This window comes from Mastacembelus armatus, chromosome 23 (assembly GCF_900324485.2).
Source record: "Mastacembelus armatus chromosome 23, fMasArm1.2, whole genome shotgun sequence".
In the NCBI taxonomy this organism is placed as follows: domain Eukaryota; kingdom Metazoa; phylum Chordata; class Actinopteri; order Synbranchiformes; family Mastacembelidae; genus Mastacembelus; species Mastacembelus armatus.
In genome coordinates this window covers 7,722,700-7,745,070 of record NC_046655.1, presented here as the reverse complement: position 1 = coordinate 7,745,070, position 22,371 = coordinate 7,722,700, and the positions used below count along the sequence as shown (strand labels likewise).

The following is a 22,371-nucleotide window of genomic DNA, read 5'->3' as shown; positions in this document are numbered from 1 at the left end:
CTTGGCTGCCTACAGTACAGCTTTTTCTCTGTACTAGTCCTTTAATTGCCTTACGAAAGGTTTCCCATACCTGGGTGAGCCATGTCAATTAATTAATACCCTGAAATACGCCTTTTAAGTAAGTCTTTTGGTCTCTGGGGCTCCCCATTGTGATGAAAAGGTTGTTGTCGTCTCATGTTAGCCTCACATAGGTGCCTTCTCTGCCTGCACATCAGATCATTACTATAACCAGAGATGGAGAGAGAGACTGATATAGATGAAGAGGCAGACAGCGAGGGAGACAGAAGGAGAGAGAGCGAAGTAAAGAAAGCAAAAAAGTGGAAGAATAAAAAAAAAAAAAAAAAAAAAAAATCTTCCCTAAGCACAGAATGCACTCATGACCTCTGGATAGTTCAAAGTGCTTAAAGCATAGCATGTAGGCTATGCTTACAGTTTGCAACAGCTCAAATCCATTAAGGATCAAAGGATTTTCCTGTTTTAGCCCAGTAACTACAAATCACATTTACATATAGAGTACTCCCTAACCTTCTGCCAGGTATTGGTTTCCATAAACATCTGCAGAGTGAAGATTTTACTGCATTTACTTTTTTAGCAAAGTTACATTATTAGCGTGTTATAATGCAGATAAGAGGATGGACCAACAGCTTTTTGAAAATGCTCGCTTCTTGGTGGTGTGTTCAAGGACACTCTGGTATTTAAGTGCATTACATTCTAACCTGCAGAATATAGTGAGTAAATCAAGCCCAGAAGACAAATAATAAGAAAGTGAAGTGATTAGAAAAGAATAACTTATTTCTTGTTAGACATTTTTAAAACACTGCCTGCTCACACTCACATTACACCCAAAAAACTAATACAACTTTGACAAATATAGACAAACTGAAACGTGTGTCTGCACCAAAACATGAGGCCAGTGGTTCGAGGCATGAAATCACTTTCGAAAGGCTTCAGAAATTGGTTAGATGTAGTCCTGCTTTTTAAGATGGTAAATAATAAATTTAAGGTTGCTATGTTGTTGATATTTAGCTGTGGTGAACCTTATCTCATAGAGTTTGGCATGTTGATTTAAGGAGGAACATTAACACAGTATTGCCCAAATGGCAGAAATTCAGTATAGGGAAAGAAGAATATTAAAGATGGGAGGCATTTCCTAAATAATGATATGATCTAAATGCAGGTCAATATAAAAACCGATCAGACCTGAAGGTGATGACAGCCTCGCCACTCACTTTCATTCTCGGTCTTCCTCTCTTGCGTTGGCATTTATCCCTTTGTCTCAACAGCTTGCTTGTTCAAACAGCTGGGGCACAAAGATAGAACAGAGCAAACAAACAGCTCTTTGTCTACAGTACAAACCATACATTATTAGTTTGGGTAAGGTCAAAGTTGATTTAATTTTCTGCTTAGTTCTCAAACAGTTATTGCATTATTTCATTTCCCACAATCAAGTTAAGGGGGGGGGGGGTGGAGCTCTCAATATATCCGCACCAAAGACTTTGTGGACTGTGGACTGCAAACACACACAAATGCACTTTATATTGGTTATGGAGAGGAGGAACTCTTTCTGATGCCATATTAATCTTCAAAGGTCAGAGGAACTGCAGTGAATTGTTTCCTATGTTGATGTTCACTGTGATCATTTGCCAGAAAGTGTTCCCTTAAATCTTACTGCAAATATTTTTATGTGTAGCTCTCTCAACATTTGCACAAAGATAAGTAAGCTCTTAAACTTCAAAATCATTCACTATTAACTATATAGTGCCCCTTTAATTCAATGATTCCTAACTAAGGATTTTTGTACCCCATGGGGTACTCCTCCATTTGTCAGGGGGAACAAGGAGAGATTCTAGAGTAGCTCAATGAATTCAAAATTATAGAAATTATTATTTGATTAAACCACATTTCCACTCATTGAGTCATCTGTGATTCCTGAACCCCATGTTAAAAGCAAGTGAGCAGAGAAGTCTTTAACAGCTCACTAAAAGTACTGAGCAATCTGTTGAAATAGTAGGTTAAATGTAATGTAATGTAATGTTAGACAGCTAAAAGTAAGGGGTACATGATTGTTTTGGTCCAACACAACATGTTTATCCAAATGTGGACTATAGTGGATCAAATGAACCTACAGTGCAGTGAGTATCATGGAGTAGTGAGTATTATTTTAGTATCTGCAGGCCTTTGCCCCAGCTTGAAAGGCCTTTAATTTGGTGAGCTGGGACTGTCTCGCAATCAATCATGTGCGTAATTTTAATAAGACTTCATCTTCATAGTTACAGTTTGAGCCCACCGGGGCTTCTTTTCACCGTCTGCCAAAATGAGGAGATTAAAGTTGTCTAGAGTACAGCTTTCTGACATCATTCAGAGAAGCAATGCTAAGCACTGGCCTATCCTGTTCCAGTTCACTGGACAGTGAGGGTCAAGGATGAGGTGCCCCTTTCAGGAGAACAACCACTACACAGCATTTTACCCAGCGTCCTCTGCTCTGTGTTCCTCAGCAGCTTTGCGGCGGTGGCATGAACCTGCCTGTGGTCAGTGACTAAACATCAGGCTCCATTTTTATTTACTTGTGTCGATTCACAAGTCTGATTAAAATTTTTTAAGCAGTATTCATCAGTACAGGGGAAAATAGCAGTATGTAAAAACTGCATTATATCTATATACTATATACTATAACTGATAGTATATAGTATACACTATAACTGATTTCATAAGGCTTATAAGTCAATACTTGAAGCAACAGTATGCACTGGGAATTATGCCCTGAATAAAACTGCTGCCTCCTCTCACGTCAAATTGCATAAGACCATGTCCATAATAAGACATGATGATGTAGTATCACATGTTATTATCTCAGCTTGGTGATATAACTTCATTAGCTTGATGTTAGCTAGTCAAAGCTGGCTGGGAGAGCTAACCCAGTGAATGCTGCTTAGCCTCTGTATCTTATAATACAGTCTTATCTTAAATTGAAACATAATGATAGCACTTAAGAAGTATGAATACATGAAAATGAAAAACGGTATTCTTGGTCACCTTTACCAGCAGAGGTCATTAAAGAATGTACGTTAGTGTTTGTATGAATCTCTGTAAAACACAGTGGGCTTGGACAAACGTGTATAGAGGGACTTCGATCTCTCAGGTGTTCCTGTGAACGGGCTCCTTTTCACTGCTCACAGTGAATAACGTGCTCTAACCGATTTAGCAGCAAAAATTATATTATTCCATTTCGACTGATTACATCCCCCTCTGTACTGATGAGAAAAGACAGTACAGACTGTATCCTCCAATTTCTCCTCCCTCTGAAATCTTTCAGTTGACTGAAACTGTTTGTAATTTTTTTTTTTTTTTTTTTTGCAAAATTGGATTTAAATGTGCTACTAACAAATCAGATCTACTTTAAGACATGCATGTTACATATTTATCTAAGAGACTTTATTTAAGTACCCTACCAAACATTTGGAAAATTTGGCATCTTCTTCTCTTTTCAACTTAAATAAAAAAAGTGTTTGCATTTTGTGTTCTTCCTGCACAAACACGATAATTCTTCAGACAATAGTAGTGTAGTGTAAGCTGAGATCTAAAACAATAGGATTCTTTGCAAATATTTTTACATTGCAGGATATTAAATTAAAACTGCTATTAGGTCTCAAAAAGGTAGTCAAAGTAACAAGCACACACAAACACACACATGAACACTGGCCTTTTCAAGTGTATTCCAGTTAAAATGGCTGTAATATTTAATTCATATAAGAATCATTAAAAGTGCAGTGGTGCTGTGTCCATTATGCATTCCTTTTCTAGCAGGATAAAACAGACCTCAGATGTGGGAGCTGCACTTTGAAGTGTTGTCTCAGAAGCAGGCCAAATCTTACAGGAAGTCCCTGATGTTTAAAACATGCCATGCAGGGGGACTAACAAAGGTGAGCACTTGTGGCTTGCCCCAAGATGAGCCAAAAGTGGCCTGCTAGGAATTTGGCTAGATCTGATGGACCGCGTACACACAGGAGGCATCAGATAAACAAGAAGCAGACAAGTATACACGGGGGTAATGATGAACTTGCAAAAGAACAAAACACAGTTGTGTGCATGCACACGGACACATTCTCTCACAAAGACACAACAGAGACGAAGAACAGCTGAGCATGACACATGCTGAACCTTCAAACAGCAGCAGAGCGATTTGGACACTGCAGCATAAATAATGGTCATTACCCAGCTGATAATGTTTGGTTTCAGTCAAAACGCCTTTTGTGCAGCGATCACCGTACCTAAAACATCATGACAGCAATACTAGACATATAGAAATCATCCACGGACATGGACATGTGCAGGACAAACTGCAATTTAATGCAGCAACAACTTATTTTTGTGGTTGGACACTGTGGAAGTAAAACAAAACAGGTGCTTCAGCAGAAATTATTCAAATGTATTTATTGATTGGTGTGGCTGCTAGGATTTTAAAGTTTCACTCTACTTGTATTGACGTCAGTGTCTTCATATATAGCTGAGGAGAATGGCAGTAGCTGATTTAGCTGTTTTTATTATCTAAAGGCTGCAACCCTGTTTAAATTTGCTGTGTCCAGGAATTTTCTGAGAGCCATTCTGGGAAGTCCTGCATTGGCCTTTGTTGTGGCCTGACAGTGACTGGAACATGATAACAAGCTTGTGTGTTCCAGCATATTTTCACACATACACAGATTACATTTTTTGCACGTTTCCCTAGTTGAAACCATGACTGTAGTTTGATGGAGACAAACCCTTTCAAGGGAAGAGGGTGTCATGAAGATAACCTGGGAGAATGTGCTGAGCTGGCCTGGATATTCTGCAGGCAGGAAAGTGGTGATCCACAAGCAGGAACTCACATTCTGTCAACTTATTACAGTCGTACACACACACTCTAACTGCCATCTGTATTTCTGCCTCTGTCAGGCTTTTCCCTGACCAAAAACATGAACATGTACTAACACACACACACACACAGGAAATGGTCCGTGCGGTTCTCAAATAAGCTGATGTGTCATGCCTTCCTTTCCGATATTTCTGCAAAAGCTCAGGAAGAAGGCTGCAGCACCTTTCTCCTTCTTCCTCTTCTTTTTCCCCTGGCTCAGTGAGAGGCACGGCTGTAGCCCTTGACAGTTCTTGTTCTTTTGTAAGAGTTTGCAGCTCCTGTGGTGGGAGACGCTGCCACTCTGGGGAGCCATGAGCCGTTGTTGTGTGGTCAAAGTGATCACCTTGACAGAGATCCAGCTTCTACAGGTAGGGGGGAGCGACTTCATAAGTGAAATCGAGCCAGATCAGATATAGGAAAGCAGATGTGTAACAGGGTGTGCATTTGTTTGTGTTTACATGCAAGAGAGATTGTCTGTGCTTTTTTAAAAGGCATGCACATGAAATGAGAATTAGCGAACAGCCACCGTGGAATGCAGATTATGTGATCATTTTGTTATCCTGTCTTATCTTCCCGCACATTTCACAATCTAGGGTGTGCTGCTGCAACTTTTTATTGTTTAGCAGGCTCAGCAAAAAACACAGTGGGCATGTCTGAAAGGTTTTTGTTCCACTTTCATCTTATCTTCATAGATTTAAGTTGGGCAAAAAATTAATTGAGCATCACTACTGCAGTCTGTATTTGTGTCAGTAGGTTGTAAAATATAGCTTTTTGCAGAAATGAATCCAAACCTCCTACAAGGTTTTGTCCATAATTTGCACAGCTATTTAATGTCACCATCACCCAGTGTTTCATAAGTTGTTGGATTATACTGAAGTGAAAGGAGAACTTGGGCAAGACTGAAACTGAGTTAGGCAAGAGTTTTTCATGTAGAAGAAACACCTGTGAACTTGTCTGTTGTAATGGCATTGTGAGTGCAGCATTTGAGTGGGACGAAAAACACCTATTACCTCAGAGGTAAATTATTGCATTATCAAATTCACTCAAATAGAGGTTGAAATTGTGTTTTTCTCTTTCAGTGGAAACTTTTGGATTGCAGGTATAACATTATTAGGATATATATAGCCTGTATATATATATATATACAGGATATCCTGTATTGCTGGATATAGATGTTATTTTTTTATTAAGTTCTTATCAGATCAGTGCTGTGATATCCTTTATAGCTGCAGTTTGCTTGCATAAATCATAAACACTATATATGTTACAGCTAGAGAGATGTGATGTGATTTCAGGGGAGAGCACAACAGAGTACGTATTGGATTTGATTACCCCACTGTATTCATGTGTGGTTAGGAACATGGTGAGTACTTGAGTCAGGACAGATTTCATTGAGAAAGAAAGAAGTAGTGTGTGTGTGTGTGTGTGTGTGTGTATGTGTGTGTGTGTGTGTGGACCAAGGGCACTGTCTGGTTCTAACATTTCTATTTAAACAATTTAAACAACTGTAATGAGGATAACATGGTAAAGGTGCAGCTGACCCCATATGTCAACAGGATGCAAGTAGCACCAAACCAAGTTGGACATATATTACCTTCTTATATAACCATTCCAAATCATGAAGAAGCAAATGTCCTTAAATAAACTGAAGTATTTATTAGTATTATTTAACAATTATTGAATGAAATATAAGTCACAAGGCAAATGCATTGACTGATTTAATTAAATCAGGAGTTTTAGCCTGCATTTTCATACATACAGGGCTTGTGTCAAAAATAAGTGCAAATGTGGGTTAACAGAAAGTGAACCTGTGACCTTCTCAACCACTAACCTCAAACACTGTATCACTTGTTATAGCAGGTGCCAGTAGCCATACTGAGAGACAGAAAAGCTGAAGTGTGCGAAGCATCACAATAGTCTCAACAATCCCAAACTTGACCCTCGATTCTTGTCCCATGTGTACGGCAAGCATTGATAATTTTCAGCATGTCCTCTTCACACATGCACAGGCCTGCCATTGTCAAGGCTGGCCTCAGTGACTGAAGCACCATTACCTCTCAAATCTAATAAGATTTCCTTAAGTGGATAACAAGCAAGTCTCCGGCATTTACAGTAGTGAGAAAGCTGAAGTGAAACCAGGACAATCTGCTGTCACACAAGGCAGATGTGGTGTGTAGCAATCCTGGCATCCCTCCTGCTATCCGTAGTGGGAAAAAAATGTTGATTGGCTAACAACTGGCATCTTGTTTGGCCTGAAGAAGTCAGATAAGAGCTCTCAGTCGCTACTGACAAGTTGAGTATTGTGATGAGCCTGTTCTTAGTTAGGTGGATGAGTGGTGAATAAGGCAAGCTAGTCTAGCTGACATGGGGAATTTAACGCTGAATTTTAGTATAAAGTCTTGACGCTGCCAGAGCTAAAAGTCCCTATGATTTAGGAGCATTGTGTCAGTTGACATTTGACCTCATAAAAACTATCATTGCTGGAAGATGCCTGAAAACACAATGGGGTACCTTCTACAGGCCACTGATTTAGTCTATTCCAGCAATTCTCTCTGACACACCATGTAACATTTGGGAGAGGAAATGGCACATCCTTCCTCTCAAAAATTAAAATAAATTAAATCGGGGATTTTGCTTCTATGCCTTTAATTATTCAATTGATAACAGCAATAAATAACATTATCCCATAACAGCCACTGCTAGATAGTGAGGCTCTCGTTAGATATGTTGATTACCTGTGATGTTGCTTGATCAACAATGCCTGTTTTAAGGTTGGATAATGCACCCTAAATGTGGCAGCATGATTATGGGAGCAGATGTAGAAACGATTATGAAAAATATGTTTTTCTTCAGTTTAGTATTATAGCACAGTCTGCTGAATCTGCTACATCTTCACTGTTGCTTATCAGAGTTTCTTTTTCTTCTAACCGATTAGCTGAGGTTAGTCATGGAAGACCGTATTCATTTGGTAATAATAAAAAAAAATAAAAAAAGTTCAGGAGAGGCCACGGAGCATGCTATTTCTGTATTGTGGAGTTATGAAAAAAAAAACATCTGGGTCATGGACAGACAAGATGGCCTTCGACAACCGACAAGATTAACTTTAGAAAATAAAAACAAATTCTAACAATGCACGTTATAACAGTGGACTTCTTTGTGAGCGCTTAGTAAGTTAGATATTTTTATGTATGATGAAATACATAATGAAAATAACCCTCAACTTACAGTTATCAAGACCTCAGAACAGTTTTATTTTATTGTTTGACAAACTGATGATACAAAACATTTCTACATTTCTACACTGAAAACAGTGAATTCACAAAAAGGCTTGGTTAAAAATGGCATGAGAGGAGTTATTTAAAACCCCCAAATAGGGAACAAGGGTCAATTGTGCTGCCACAACCCCTAGAGCAGGCAGCAGAGGACTTCGGGAGCTGACCACTGATTGGTCAGCCAGACAGAAATGGGCGGTCTAGAAGAAGTGATAGAGGCTAAAGTCAGATATCCTGCAGTGATCAAACCCTGGGTGATCTGACAGTCCAGTGTTTGAAGTGATTATCATGCTATGCAACATGCTAATTAGTTCAGTCGGGGACCTTTATAAGAATTTGGCAGAGGGGCAGGAAGGGACAGACACTTACTGAGAGTCAGATTAACAGGATTGCAGCAGCACACCTGGATCCCTAAATCTGACCTGTTACTAGACGATAACAAACCAAACCGAAGATTATCTGCTTTTCTGAGAATGCCACACTTAGCTGACTGCAGTTACTACACAATGCGGGACGCAACCAGAGCTTCAAATGTAAGAATACCACAATTCTGGTTTTATTCCTGAAATACCTGCTAAACTGTTTTGTTCAACAATGGTATAAAGTTTTCTAATGTAACATATTTATAGGGCTTTTCTTACTGGTAGCTGTGTCAACTTCAGTTCTGCGGTTAAGACGTTTGTTAGTGACCATATTTTAACACTAAAATGACAAAAAATGGCCTGAAGAAATTTTCCTAATTTTCATAAAGTTGCTATAAACACTGCTCACTTTAATGTGAATGTTCGCTGAGATTCTACAACACTGTGCTGCTGTAAGTCTGTAAATTTGCTGTGTGACTAATAATAGGAAAGCTGACTCTTTCTTTGTGTCGAATAAGATCATCTTATTGGCAGGCCAACAGCACAAATATGCTCTTAGTCATGACTGTTTTGGTAGTGTAAGAAACAGTCTCCAACCGCCTGAGCTAATTTTCTATTCCAGCAAATTAGATATATTTAATATATATATTAAATATATATTTTCAAGTTTTTTTTTTTTTTTTTTTTAATATATATATATATATATACATATATTGTTTTTGCTGCAGGTACAGAGCCATCTGGACAACTCTAAGTTCCACCTCCACCAGACTCAGAATCAACAGGTCAAGCAGTACCTGACACTGGGCTCCAAACTGGCCTCTTCGGCAGGACAGGGCCACGCTGTGCCGCATCCACACACCCCCGGCCAGCCGCTGGCCACCATGCCAATCATGAGGAACGGACATATGCCCAGTGTCAGCGACAGCAGCAGCCCCAACAGCCCTGTTACCCTGCTTACTATGGCCAATCACGACAGCGAGGTGAGTAAACATATGGAAAAAGAAAGCAAACGTGAATTATGATGTTGCACAATTTATGGAACTGAAATTGATAAAAGTCAAAATGTGTCTAGCGGTGACTGGAAAAGAGTGAAACAAATGTGAATCACAGAATGGGTCACATATGGATAAACTGTGGGCTGCACTTCTTGATTTCACATCATTCTTCCTGTCAACACTATATTGCTTTAAAAAAAAAAATCACTTGCTGTATGTTGAGTTTTCACTTTGTAAAACATCTGCTGCAGTCACTCTAAATTCTTTCAACTTAAGAGATAAATCATGGCTGACACTTTGTTGGGATGGACAACAAAAGTACAGTACAATTCCCATGCATCCAATGACAAATTAATCCAGTTAGAAAAGTCTCAATAATGCAGAGAGTAGTTTCAACTAATCATCTAGACAAACATCTAAACAAAGTGAGGCCATTATTAATCTCCCTCTCTCCCTGATGTGCTCATCAATAACTTCAGACATGCAGTCTCTGATGAGAAAACCCTTTCCAAGAAGGAAACTACTTTGATAACAGACTTTCTTGCCAACACTGGTAGCTAACTTGAGAACATGGTGGCACAGAACTAGTCTGATATTGGATTGGTCTCTTGACAATCCCTCCCCATTCTTGTGTCCATATTGGTTTGAATGTTAACCTTTCAAAAGATTAGACTTGGACAGTATTGAAATTCTAGTACAAAGAATCAGTCTGTCCATGAGTACACTGAAATGACTGTTTTTTTTTAGTTTCCAATGGATGAAGTTATTGATGACCTAATTAGTCTTGAATCCGGTTTCAATGATGGAGGCTTGGATTGCATGGAGCCTAACATAATGCAAAACAATGTAAGTATGCATCACATTACATTATTGCTCAAACAGCCACGCACTAACACTGTGCTATCTATGGTATGAAGGTCCTTTATATTGATTTCTGCAACATATCCTTTGCTTTTTAACCTGCTCACATTATTTTCAAGTTAAATTTCTTAATAATGACTTCTCTCTAAGTTCAGATGGGACTTGAAACTATGGTTCCTCCACCCAAACATTTAGGCGCTTGCTTAACTAACTTGGGAAAAGTGGGACCCTTCTTAGTTTGAGGTCAGCTTAAGTGCAGGCATGAGTCAAAGTTCAGTGGGGCTTAGCAACATTTCTCGCATTACTCAAGAAGTTTAACAATGAAGATTACGTTAAAACGAAGGATGACGTGGACAGAGGTATATCATTAATGACAACGTGACAAGAGCAGAAGCTACATTTATAGAACTTGTCCATCCTATCAATAGAATTCCTGGCCATAAAGGAATTCAAAAACTCCCAGCAAAATCCAGGGACAAGGCGCCTATTTGGTCAGTGAACAAAGCAACACCTGAAGTACATACAGAGAGATTTTGTGGGAAGCTAATCCTGGGAATCCTGACCTTAAATACAGACAGAGACTAACAGACAAAGAATCATACCCAGAGATAAATAGCAAAACACATCTGCAACACATACTGTGACAGAGAAGGAACGAGAAGGGGTAGGAAAAGATAAGGCATGGTGGGAGAGGAGGAGGAACTCAAGAGAGTCAGTAGGTTGTAAATAAGGACAGGAGCACGACGGGAGTGCGAAGTGAGAGGTTTAGGTGGAGAGAGTTACTGAGCCATTGGATTGGACTAATGCATACACTCCCAGTGGGCTTGTTCAGAAATGATACCGTGCTTAAGTAGATCAATTCATCCTAATTAGTCATACAGTACGATGCATCACATCGTTTCACCGTGTCAACACATCCAGGAACACAGACGGGAGAGAGATTGAAGTGATTACAATAGGAGTAGTAGGGGAATTGTTACAATCTTTCATTTTGATAAGCACTTTTGTCCTCTCCTCCTCCCTTTTTGTCTCATCTTGGTTAGATAATGAGGGAAAAAAAAAACCCACACATGTAAACCAAACCAACAGATATTAGAACTATCTTTTGTTTTCTTTCCTCATTTTTTCTCTTTATATTCTTTTGTTTTCTGCCTCGTATCTTGACAAGCAGCCTCGTCACATTCAACAGTCTTGCAGTAAGAGTTGACACATGTTGTGGATAAAATTCGCTGTGCACATCTTGGAGTCCATGGCGTCTTTTGTAGCATTTTTCCATAAATACACAAATGCGAATTAGACACACATGTGTGTCAGGACGCTATATCTTGTCATCTCCCCCATTCTGTGAAAAGGCGTCATTATTGCAGAGCTGATGCATGCTTTCCCAGACAAGAAGAGACCCGTAGGGAAAACAGTTTTGCCTCTGTTCATGAAGTTGACCTAGCTAGCCTTTTCATCTATTGATACTATTTTCAGCACAGAGCACACCACTGTCTTAGGAGCACTTTCGGCAGGCGGGGTTTTGAAAATGGTGGCATTAGCAGCATCAAGCATCATGCCTGGTCAAACCAAACCTCAAGCCTGGGTTGGAGGTCAGGGTTATATGGAGTGAGGCTGGAGGGCGAGAACCCTTTACTGACCTAGTTTCAACAAGGTCACGTCTTTGATAAGTTGTTTTTACTCTTTGTAATGTAAGATGAGCAGGGAATCTGAATATGGGAGCAATTCATGACCACAGCACTGGGCTTGCCCTGTCCAACTGTGGCAGACGTGGGTACCACAACTCCCTGCTGGGAGGTCCAAACTTAGAGGCCTGGGGGCTGACCGGCTTCTCCGCAAGGATCTGATCGCTCCGGTTGTCTCTTGTCATTTTTAGCAAAGCTAAACAAAGCCACACAGCAGCTAAAAACAACTATTTGCGTTTGGTCTTTTGTTAAAGTCTGAAAGGCACCTATGTTAATTTGCATGTGAAATGTAAATGTGCTTCCCCTGTTGCTGACCCTTTCTCTTTTCTTCTCTTCCTCAACCCTTCCCAGGTGTCCCTCAGTAGCAGCATGCTGGACGTGTATGGGGTTGAACAAGGTATGAACGCCCCTAATGGTGGAATGAGTCCCACATCTAACCCTACAAAGCTCACTGTAAAAAGGGAATACACAGGTATGAACTCATACCATAGCACTAACCAATCAATGAGTTCTCACATACTCAAAGTGTAAAAAAAAAAAAAAAAAAAAATCACAGTTAGTTAGAGCCAGATATTTTGTGGAATTAAAACAAAAAAACCCTTTAAAACACTGGAGCTCAAGCATGCACCTGTGTTATCTATAAATAGCAACTTGTGGGTGTATATTCCTGCTAAAATCAAGCGTAGTTACGTGTCACGCAAACATCAACACATGTAAGCTGACTGTACCTGAATTGTGTCCAGTGTTTCACAAACATTGTCCTACTTGTCGCTGGTTCTGTTAATAAGCCATAGAAATGTTTAGACCTTTTGTCACAAAAAAATTCAGAGGGTCCTTTAAGGCATTTCTTATTAATGTCATGCATCAAGCAAAGACGCCTAATTGATTTAGGAAATAGAAAGGATGCCTGAAGAACCCTTCACTCTAAGTAAATTGCCATCTGTTTCATTGGAGTGTGAGTGGAGAGGACAATGGGCTGTTACACAGACTTTAAATTGTTTTGATTGAATCAACAGAAGCAAATTGGGAAATCCAATCTCAGGGCCCTAATTATGTAATTTGGAGGAATGTGAATACAAATATGGACGCACTGGCATTTTTGTCTCTCTCTGGGACACATTAGTGAATTTGCTAAACTGTCTTAATTACAGTAAGTAATTTAAAAGTGATCACCGTTTTTTTTCTTCACAATGAGCTCCAGACATGCTGGAAGGGGAAAACACTGGGCTCTTTCAGCATGTGTATATGTAAGAAGGTCAAACTTGTGTCTGTGGTATATGCTATTGCATGGATGTTCCACATTCTGCCTGACCCCAGCTCTGAACTCCCTCAAAACAACAGTGTGTGTGTCTCCTGTCTGACTTGTCTTTCACTTTTTTAACTACCTTGAGCTGCTAATCTATTCGTTCCCTTCTCCGATTCTTTTTTTTCCAGAGCACGACACAAGGGTGATGGCCAAAGAGCGACAGAAGAAAGACAACCATAATTTGAGTAAGTGTCTTCTGCAGCCTTTTAGCTCCCACACAATGAGCTTGTCTGACAATACCCTAATCATCTCTTACACTGTTTTTTGTTGTGCTTGCTTAGTTGAAAGAAGACGAAGATACAACATCAACTACAGGATTAAGGAGCTGGGGACTCTCATACCAAAGTCAAACGACCCGTAAGTTGCAAAATACCAAAATATATTTATGATTTACTATTACCTTCTGCTTCTCTTTGCTTTATGTCTCAGAAACAATTGCAAGAACTGGTCAGGCAGGGAAGTGTATTAAATTCTAAGCACAAAGACACTCTAAAGGTTGTTCACTGAATTCAAATGAGCACTCAAGCACATTTCAGTCATATTTCAAGGGTGCACTTGAACTTCCATTGTAGTCTTCACTCCAAGAGATGTACATCCTCTCACTGGGTCCCGGCAGTTCAGCTCAAAGCTTGAATGATGAGGAAAGGGTCAAATGCAAAGGAGCAGGCCACACCATTTGAATCAAAGTTTGAAGCACAATTGGAACATAGAGACGGCGTATGGAGCTGAATTGAAATCCATCGGCCATCTTTCACAATTGAACTTTGCTTCAAATTTAAATGGAAGGTTAGCGTCGTCGTCGTGCCATTAACACGGGATAAAAGAGAATATTAGTGCTGATCAGACCAATGTCTCATTCATGTAGAAAAGGCCAATTTTACTACAGCTCCCCTTTCCTTATTTAAAAAAAGCAATAATATCTGCAAAAGAATGACTTGCACTCTAGCACCTTAAGTCCAATGCTCCCTGTTCGCCCTGTCTTCCTTCTTAGCTCATTTTCCCTCACCTATTTTTATTCGAGGATTAATTTTACTGAACAAGGAGGTACGAGAATGGACTCTGGACATAGCTACTTAACTATTCTATTAAAATTTCCATTCAGCGTCCCCATGTAATGTCCAAGGATGAGTAATTGCCCCATGTAAATCATTTTTTTTCATATAATAAAAAAAAGGAGAAAAAAAAAAAGAAATCAGTGTTAAAACTTTCCCCCCCCTTTTTTTTTGTTACTGTGGAAGATATTCTGCCGACATCAGGGGGTTCTGTGTAAAAGGTTATCTTTTACATTTCTCCTTTCTGCAGCGACATGCGCTGGAACAAAGGCACCATCCTGAAGGCCTCAGTGGAGTACATAAGGTGGCTGCAAAAGGAGCAGCAGCATGCTCGAGAGCTGGAGAGTCGACAGAAGAAGCTGGAGCAAGCCAACAGAAGGCTGCTGCTGAGGATCCAGGTAATATAACAGAATGCATGTGTTTTATTGTGTTTTTGTGGTATGCACGGTGACTAAGCACATCAGTTTGGAATAACATGGAGAAAAAGAAATCAGAAATGAGCAGAGGGGGAGGGAGAGCTGATACAGAAATTCATAACTCTTTATATTGCTGTAAATACATGCTCACCTCTGTAAATCCACCTGACTCCATCACAGCCAGGTCAATCACACTTTGGTTAATTCCAGCTCCAGAACCTTAAGACCCTACAACTTGAACAAATTTCCACCTCAAGTCCTAAACTGTTTACAAGAGACCAGTCCACACCTCCCCCTTCCTCCCTCTGATCTAATCTCAGAGAGCTCAGTGCTAATTACCTGATGAATAAAGACAATGACCTCAGTGGAAATAAAAGCAGGTTGCAAATAGAGGATGATCACTAGCAGAAAAGATGCCCAATCACACATGCATACACAGACCACACATCTGTGCACTTTTACACACCGATTGTGGTTTATGATGAGTTTATGATGGGAAAAACAGAAAATTCTGTAATCACCTTCCAGGATGACAAAACAGTCCAGGAAGCCTTCACCACCACTGGTGATAAAAGGGCTGTCAGCAAAGGTCAAATTGTGATGACACTTATGGGTGATTAGTGCTGATCACATACTCTGTGATAAAATGTGTGTAGGCGAAAAGTGTGTGTTAACACCCAAGACCAACATAACCTCAGAATGTGGAGGAGATGAGGAAAAGGTGTGGTGTGGATTGTCCCATTGTTACTCCATGCTGTTGTCATGGCAAATCTGCTCATAATGCGGGACATTTTTAAGTGTTTATTCATCTTGATATTCCAATGACTGAGGTAGATTTCTCAACGATATTTGATAAACTTATTCCTTCTTTAATGCAAGGTTTTTTTCCCTTTTGTTTCCAGGAGCTTGAGATTCAGGCACGAGCACATGGCCTCCCAAACATGACTACTGCCTTGGGAAACATTGAACTTTCCTCCCACCTCCTCAAACAACAACAACAGCAACAACAACAGCAGCAGCAGCAGTCTTCTCCCCAGACCCAGCAGCCACAGCAGCCACCACTCTACCAGGAGGACCCCAACAGCGACTACCTCCAGAGAATAGCTGCGGCGGCTGGTGTGTCGACAATTCCCAGCGCCGGCGGGCCGCAAGATCAAATCACCGGTGCAGACAGCTGCACCACGTTCTCTGACCCACTGTCCCACTTCACAGACTTCTTCAGCGCCACGCTCAAGGAGGAGCACCGGCTGGACGAGATCCTGATGGATGACCCGCTCTCGCCGTTTGGCACCGACCCACTCCTGTCAGCTGGCTCACCTGGAGCTGCATCCAAGGACAGCAGTCGCAGGAGCAGCTTCAGCTCTGCAGAGGGTGACGACCTATAATGGGAGCCCTCTTCAGAAAACACTCCTGTTATCTCCTCATGAAAACAGGGTTGTAATCCTCAGTGGTAAAGGACCAACACAGAGCCTTTTAAAGACTGACCGATGGTTCTGGGCATACAACACTGACCACACACACACCAGACAGTGCCCCTTGTTGATCGGGTGAGTGTTAGAGCTCAAATGGCCCAAAAGCTTAGGATGGGAAACATCCCACGGACCTCCGGTTCCAACACTTGCTCCTTTTAACTTTCCTACAGCCAATCAACACATTCCTCTGCCTCCCAGACAGAGCAGAAACAGATTACAAGAAAAAGGGAGACACTTATTAGCCTTTATGTACATAATATAACTGACAATTTCTACTGTTTTTGTGGTAAACACTGTGGTAGCCGTACACTGTAACATGCAAAATAATTACTGAAAACTTGCCCAGGCTATCGTTTTTTTTTTTTTTTTTTTTTTTTTTAAATACATCTACTTCACAAAAGTTACAGTCAGGACTGTGCTTGTTTGTTGTGCCTTGTTTGAACTCCAGTTGTCTGAAAGAAAATATAGACATATAACTGATAACTGATGTACCCACCTCAATGCCTAACATGTCCTCTGTCTGGTCTGTTTAAGTGTTTTTGTTAAATGAGTGTTTGTATATTTATAAATGTTTTAATTCATGTATTCATAAAATGATATATATTATTATCTAACATGTTACCTTTTCTATTCCTAGTAGGGGTTGGAAAATATAATAAACCCCTTTTTTGTATACTTGATTTTGGCTTTTCTTCACATATTTTATCATGTAAACACTACATTCATAGTCATAGAACACAAAAGATAAACTTCTGTATCAGTTCTACACATCCTAAATTGCTGCAAAGACTTCCTTAAACATAACAAAACAATAACATATCTCTAAAATGCAAAATAGTGACTGTCAATGATGTAATCTCTATTTTCAATAACAGAATGAATCATTTTTTTTCCCCAGCTCCTAAGTACAAATCTGTAATGTGTCACACCCAAACAACACGTTTTTCACTGTTTCTACAGTCCTATGCAGTGTTTTACATCTACACAAAACTCCACACAGCAGCTGAAATATGACACAGCGTGACCAGCGGTGGATTGAGCTCAAAATGACATTGCTGGACGACAACAGGGTTAAAAAAGAATGGACAAAACCTGAAAAGTTTGAGAGTGGAAGGTGAAGGGCTTGCTTAGAGGTGGCTGATTGGCAACGAGTGGCAAAAAGGAGGAGAGAGGAGGGAAATTGGATAATAAAGACAAGTAGAAGAGGAGTAATGATTCTGATGAGCCTACTGTGAGCTGATGAGCCCTCGAAGATGAATAATAGTGAGGGATAAAGTGCTACAGTGAAAGCTGAGAGCCAAGAAAGTTTCCTTTAAGGCAAGCTGGATGAGACGTGCCCTGTCATTCTGTAGAACTACGACCATAAACTGTTTGAATGATTAATAAAGTTTGCTGAAAAAGGCTTGCCATGTAATTCTAAAAACTCTAAACTCAAAGATCTTTAAAAAAACTACAGTTTTATCTAGTTGCATCATTGGAAAAACATTCATCAACATGTAGTTTTCTAATCTTGAAGTCATGCTTTAATAATACAACAAACAGACCAGTCTTAAAAAAAAAAAAAAAAAAAAAAAAACACATGCCAATACTTCCCAAATGGATTTCTCATCAAAGCCTCCCTGAATGAATGTCTTAGAGCGTTATTAGTGCGTGTATCTGCAATGAAATCGAAACATTCCTCGCTCGCATCTCCACATCAGCCGCAAATAAGACTAAACCAATCAATCACTATGGACCACAGCCACTCCAGCTACAAAGTGGTGAGTAATGTTTACGGGTAATTGGCCAAAGCAGTTATGGAAGGTGAATATAGATTTTCATTATGATTAAAAAAAAACAAAACTTAAGCTTTGAAAAGGCTCAATGATTTTTTTCTACTTCCTCAGCTCACCAAGCTTAAGAAAAACACACACGTCCAATTAGTGTGGGAGAAAAATTGACGAATGTCAAAGTTATGGCAAGAATAATATAAATGAATACTCTTTAAACCTTAACTAAATTATTGACAGAATAAAAAACTAAAAAAATAACACCCACTCACATACACATAACACTCTTTTAAGGCTTACCCAAGAGATAAAGCATTGTACCCTGGAAAGGAAAGCCAGATTAAACTTCCTAACTAATTCATTTCTCTCCATATCAAAGGCTATCATGGACAAAGTTCAAGGCCAGTTATGCACAAGCTTCAAAAGGAAATGTGGTCGGATGAGGCAACGGTGACATCAGAACAAGTGACTTTTTATTTGGAATATCACAGTTCATCAACCCACGATTTGGAGGCTCGCAGGAACTGATGTGGAACGGTGGATTGAGAAAACAGCGTGGGTATCCGATAACACTGTTATGTTGGAGACATTAGCTGCATATGTTAAGAGGAGAACATAAATTTGAACATGTCAAACAAATTTGGAAAAACTTCACAATCTTACAACTTGCATCTCTCACTTCTTTGGCTCTTCAGCTAATCTCCTTCATAAGAAACAGACCGCTTTCTAGCTTGTTGCAATAATATCTGCAAAAAGTGTACACCCTGTAAAATAATCTTTCCTCTTCCTTTTTGGGTTACCAATGCATGGACAGCAAAATGGTCTCCCTCAATGAATTAGTTCACTCCCAGGATAAAAGACTGTTGCTGCATCATATTTACAACAGCAGGTGGCAGCAGTGGGCTGCGTTTTGCCCTCACACTTTGCAGTGTGTTAATAAAAAAGAAACCCAACACAGGAGTGTGGTACAACAGAGAACATTTGCTGTTAATTATTTTAAAAAACCTATGAAGTCAAATATTTTAGTGTCTAACAAGAGTTTGTAAACTGTACTTCTGCATATGGAATAGTATCTTGGCAGGGTATGCTAAAGTCCATGGTACTCCCTATACTTCCCAGTATAAACTGACAAATCTAAAGAAGGCAAGTGATGTCGTGAACCTCACAGCGGAGTCATTCTGTCACCAAAACAACGTTGTCAGACCTCCTGCCACCCACCAACACTGACACCACCACTGAGCAGGAGAAGCTGTCACCTGTGCAGATGCCACAGCTGCCAGCATGCTACAGTGTACTCACCTGTCGAGCCTGCCATTGGCAACTCTTAATCACCTCCTGCTGAGGTGACTCACTTTGGAGCACGGCAAACACACTCACGCGCAGGGCCGCACACACTCATGCACACAAACAAGCCTAATCAAATGTGCTTGTGTGCAAACACAGAAGTGCACACCTGAGCACAAACACACACGCACACATATGCATACTGCACGCACAGCCTCACGCATGTACAGGTGTGTATCTCATTGCATGTTGTTGCCACACATACGAGGAAGTGAAAGGGGGGAAAAAAAAAATAACCACGTAAAAACCCTCATCAGGATCTGGACTGTGACAAGACTTGTGCACAAATTAGGTGAAATTTGAGTGGGAATAACAATATGACAGCTGGCAGTGAGGCACCAAACATCAAGTGTCATATCTATTTTCAGCCATGAGTCAGAGCTGTGTGACAAACAACAGCATGCTGCTTCTCAATCAGTCAGCCTGTCTGCTGAAAATGTGGCAAACTAGGCCCTGGATGAATTTACCCCTTCTGGAAAAAAAAAAGGGAAATGATCTGAGGTTAAAGTCAAAGGTAAAGGTGAAAAATGCAAAACCTAGCCAGATTTTGGGCAACATTTTTAATGATCAGCAACTCAAGCAATCGCTATAGTCTCAGCACACCACAGTAATTAATCCCATGATTCTTTAGGGCACTGGCCTCCATGCTGCTTTTATTAAAGACCACACCCTGACCAGAGCTTGACAATCTTCCATGTCACTAGACTAGCACGGCCCCACGTGCATTAACGATGGAACACGAGAGAGATGAAAAAAAAAAAAAAAAAAAAAAAGTGGCTGGGCCTTCTTGAGATGCTATAAAATTAATGCGATTTCCAGAGTTTTTATGAATCACGCCAGATGCCAAATACATAACTTCAAACAAATTGACTCCCAATTATTGGTGCGGTGCACCACTTCCAGATGTGCAACAGATGGGGCCGGGGCGACCAAAGGTGTCTCAACCCGCGCTTTGTGTTATTCGCCAGTAAAACGGCAGTACAGTTGTATGTGTTTTAAATCACCGTGGGCTGTGGACTGGAGGTGAAGGGAAGGACAGGAGGATAGCGGAGGAAAAAAATGAAAGCACATCATTAGGAAAATGTAAATCCACACAGCACAGACAGTGGAGCTCCATATGTAGCGTTAATACAGCCTGATATTATGTAAAGGCAGAGGAGATGCTCGGGCTGAAAGCTGGCGCTATATCAAGGAGGTGGGGGATTCAGAAATGTAAATGTTAATGTGATCTCTGCTGTATCTTCCAGTGCTGGGATTAAATGGTAAAAAGGAACAATTATGGGGCTCACTTTTTTTGTGCATATGTTAATAGCTTACAATATCCTTGCATACATAAAGAACATTAGATATGATTAGAAGATATCCACAGTACAGAGTTTTATATACTAGAAGGTTTTACAGTAGTCATAAGTAGCACTGCACTCTGCTCAATTGTTAATGAAGTCTCTTCCTAGAAAATTTAAATAATTTGATTAGTCACTGTTAAATGTACAGAAAAGTAAAACAAATGTGATTTTGAGTTAGAAAAGTAGCTGAGCACAGACTTCTTTTCACTGCAGAGGAAACTAATAGAATATCCAATAGTGGTATGGTGTCCGGGGAGGGTCATGGCTCTGATTCCATTATTACCACAGCCTTGGGCCCTGAGGGAGCCAAAATGGCTGTGTGTTTTCCCAGAGCCCATACTGAAGCTGTCTGCTGGGGCCCTATCTACTTCACTAGCAGTCTGCCAGAGTACCGCAGGTCCCCCCCTCTGATCCTGGGGGCCAAAGAGGCTTTCCTCGCTGCCTCTGTGTTTTCACGCATCTTAGGCTGTCTATTTAAATACAGCACAGAGCGGGGACCATTTTGCTTGGCCATCTTACCTCTGTGCTGCCTTTAATTCCCCCGCTGTGTCAGTGTTGTATGCTAATCCAACTAGCGACAGTGCTCCCCCCCCAGTCCCAGGTCTCTCTGCATGCACACACACTCGAACACACACACGCTTTAACCTTGTGTAATCTGGGTGACCTTGGACTGAATGGGAAGCTGCTGAAGAGAAGTTCCTGATTGATTTGTAATTCAAAAGAGGAGTGATGGCCACTGTACCCCCACCATTGTGCCACCAGGAAACCCTTCTGTTACCCTCCAAAATAAAATCAACTAAAATGAAGCTCCACATGTAGAAACAGTTACTACTACTACTACAGCTGCTACTTTCCATTCTTTTGGTGAGTCAGGGAGCAGGATGCATGGTGACATGGAGGAATAGCTTGCTCAGTGGAGAATACAGGCGTGGAGATGCAAGGTGGCTGATCTAAGAATCATTGGCAAGGAAAGGTTTGGGTGCTTTGATGGGCATATCATCTGTATCATTCATTCACCCCCCCCCCTCCCTCCTGTTCCCTCTCTCAGCCCAGACCAGGCGCTGGGCCTAAGGAGCCAGGCTCATCTATTATAGATGGGTAATTGTTTATTAAATGCAGTCCTGACCCTATTATGCTAGTTACCCATGTGCTGCACATCAGTGTGGCTGGCAATTGTCTGTGTTTTTCCATATTATAGAAGATCTGAAAATCCCCTGTTGAGGACGTGAGGCCGCGTTGGCATGTCAGCATCCACAGCTGAGAAAAGAGAAAAAGAAGGAGAAAAAAAAAAAAGAAATAGACGAGGGAGCCGATAGGGAGAAGAGGGGAAGAGGATGATGAAAAATAAAGCCAATGCTCGTGTGGCTGCCACTGGCCAGAGAAGTATGTCTCTCCTTCTCCTCCAAGGCTTGTTGGATAGAGGCAAAGACAAAGGCTGAGCTAAAGAGATGCTTTGCCTCTCATTACACTGGCTCCTAATCTACCTCTGCCCGATCCTGGGCAATCCCTGCTCCAGGCGTTAGGAGGCTAAGGCTTCAAACTAGGCAGTTTGTCCAAAGAGGATTCATTACCTTAGATAGAACTAGCAATGAGCCTGCTA

The 22,371-nt window shown here is 40.7% G+C and overlaps 1 protein-coding gene across 8 annotated transcripts in view; it reads left to right on the top strand.

Moving 5' to 3' along the window:
* Positions 1-16,649, top strand: part of tfec (transcription factor EC) — a 29,835-nt gene extending 13,186 nt beyond the window's left edge. The window contains exons 1-9 of one of the 8 annotated variants that reach the window (XM_026326520.1): positions 4,403-5,256; positions 5,482-5,905; positions 9,251-9,505; positions 10,268-10,366; positions 12,418-12,538; positions 13,501-13,557; positions 13,654-13,729; positions 14,675-14,822; positions 15,743-16,649. In XM_026326520.1, coding sequence (XP_026182305.1) covers positions 9,407-9,505; positions 10,268-10,366; positions 12,418-12,538; positions 13,501-13,557; positions 13,654-13,729; positions 14,675-14,822; positions 15,743-16,225 — 1,083 coding nt within the window. In that variant the 5' untranslated portion in view covers positions 4,403-5,256; positions 5,482-5,905; positions 9,251-9,406 and the 3' untranslated portion in view covers positions 16,226-16,649. Of the gene's footprint in view, positions 1-4,401; positions 5,257-5,481; positions 5,906-6,008; positions 8,694-9,250; positions 9,506-10,267; positions 10,367-12,417; positions 12,539-13,500; positions 13,558-13,653; positions 13,730-14,674; positions 14,823-15,742 lie in introns of those variants that run through there. The other 7 variants (XM_026326517.1, XM_026326516.1, XM_026326519.1 and 4 more) reach the window with 7 other exon arrangements.
* Positions 16,650-22,371: the final 5,722 nt, after the last annotated feature.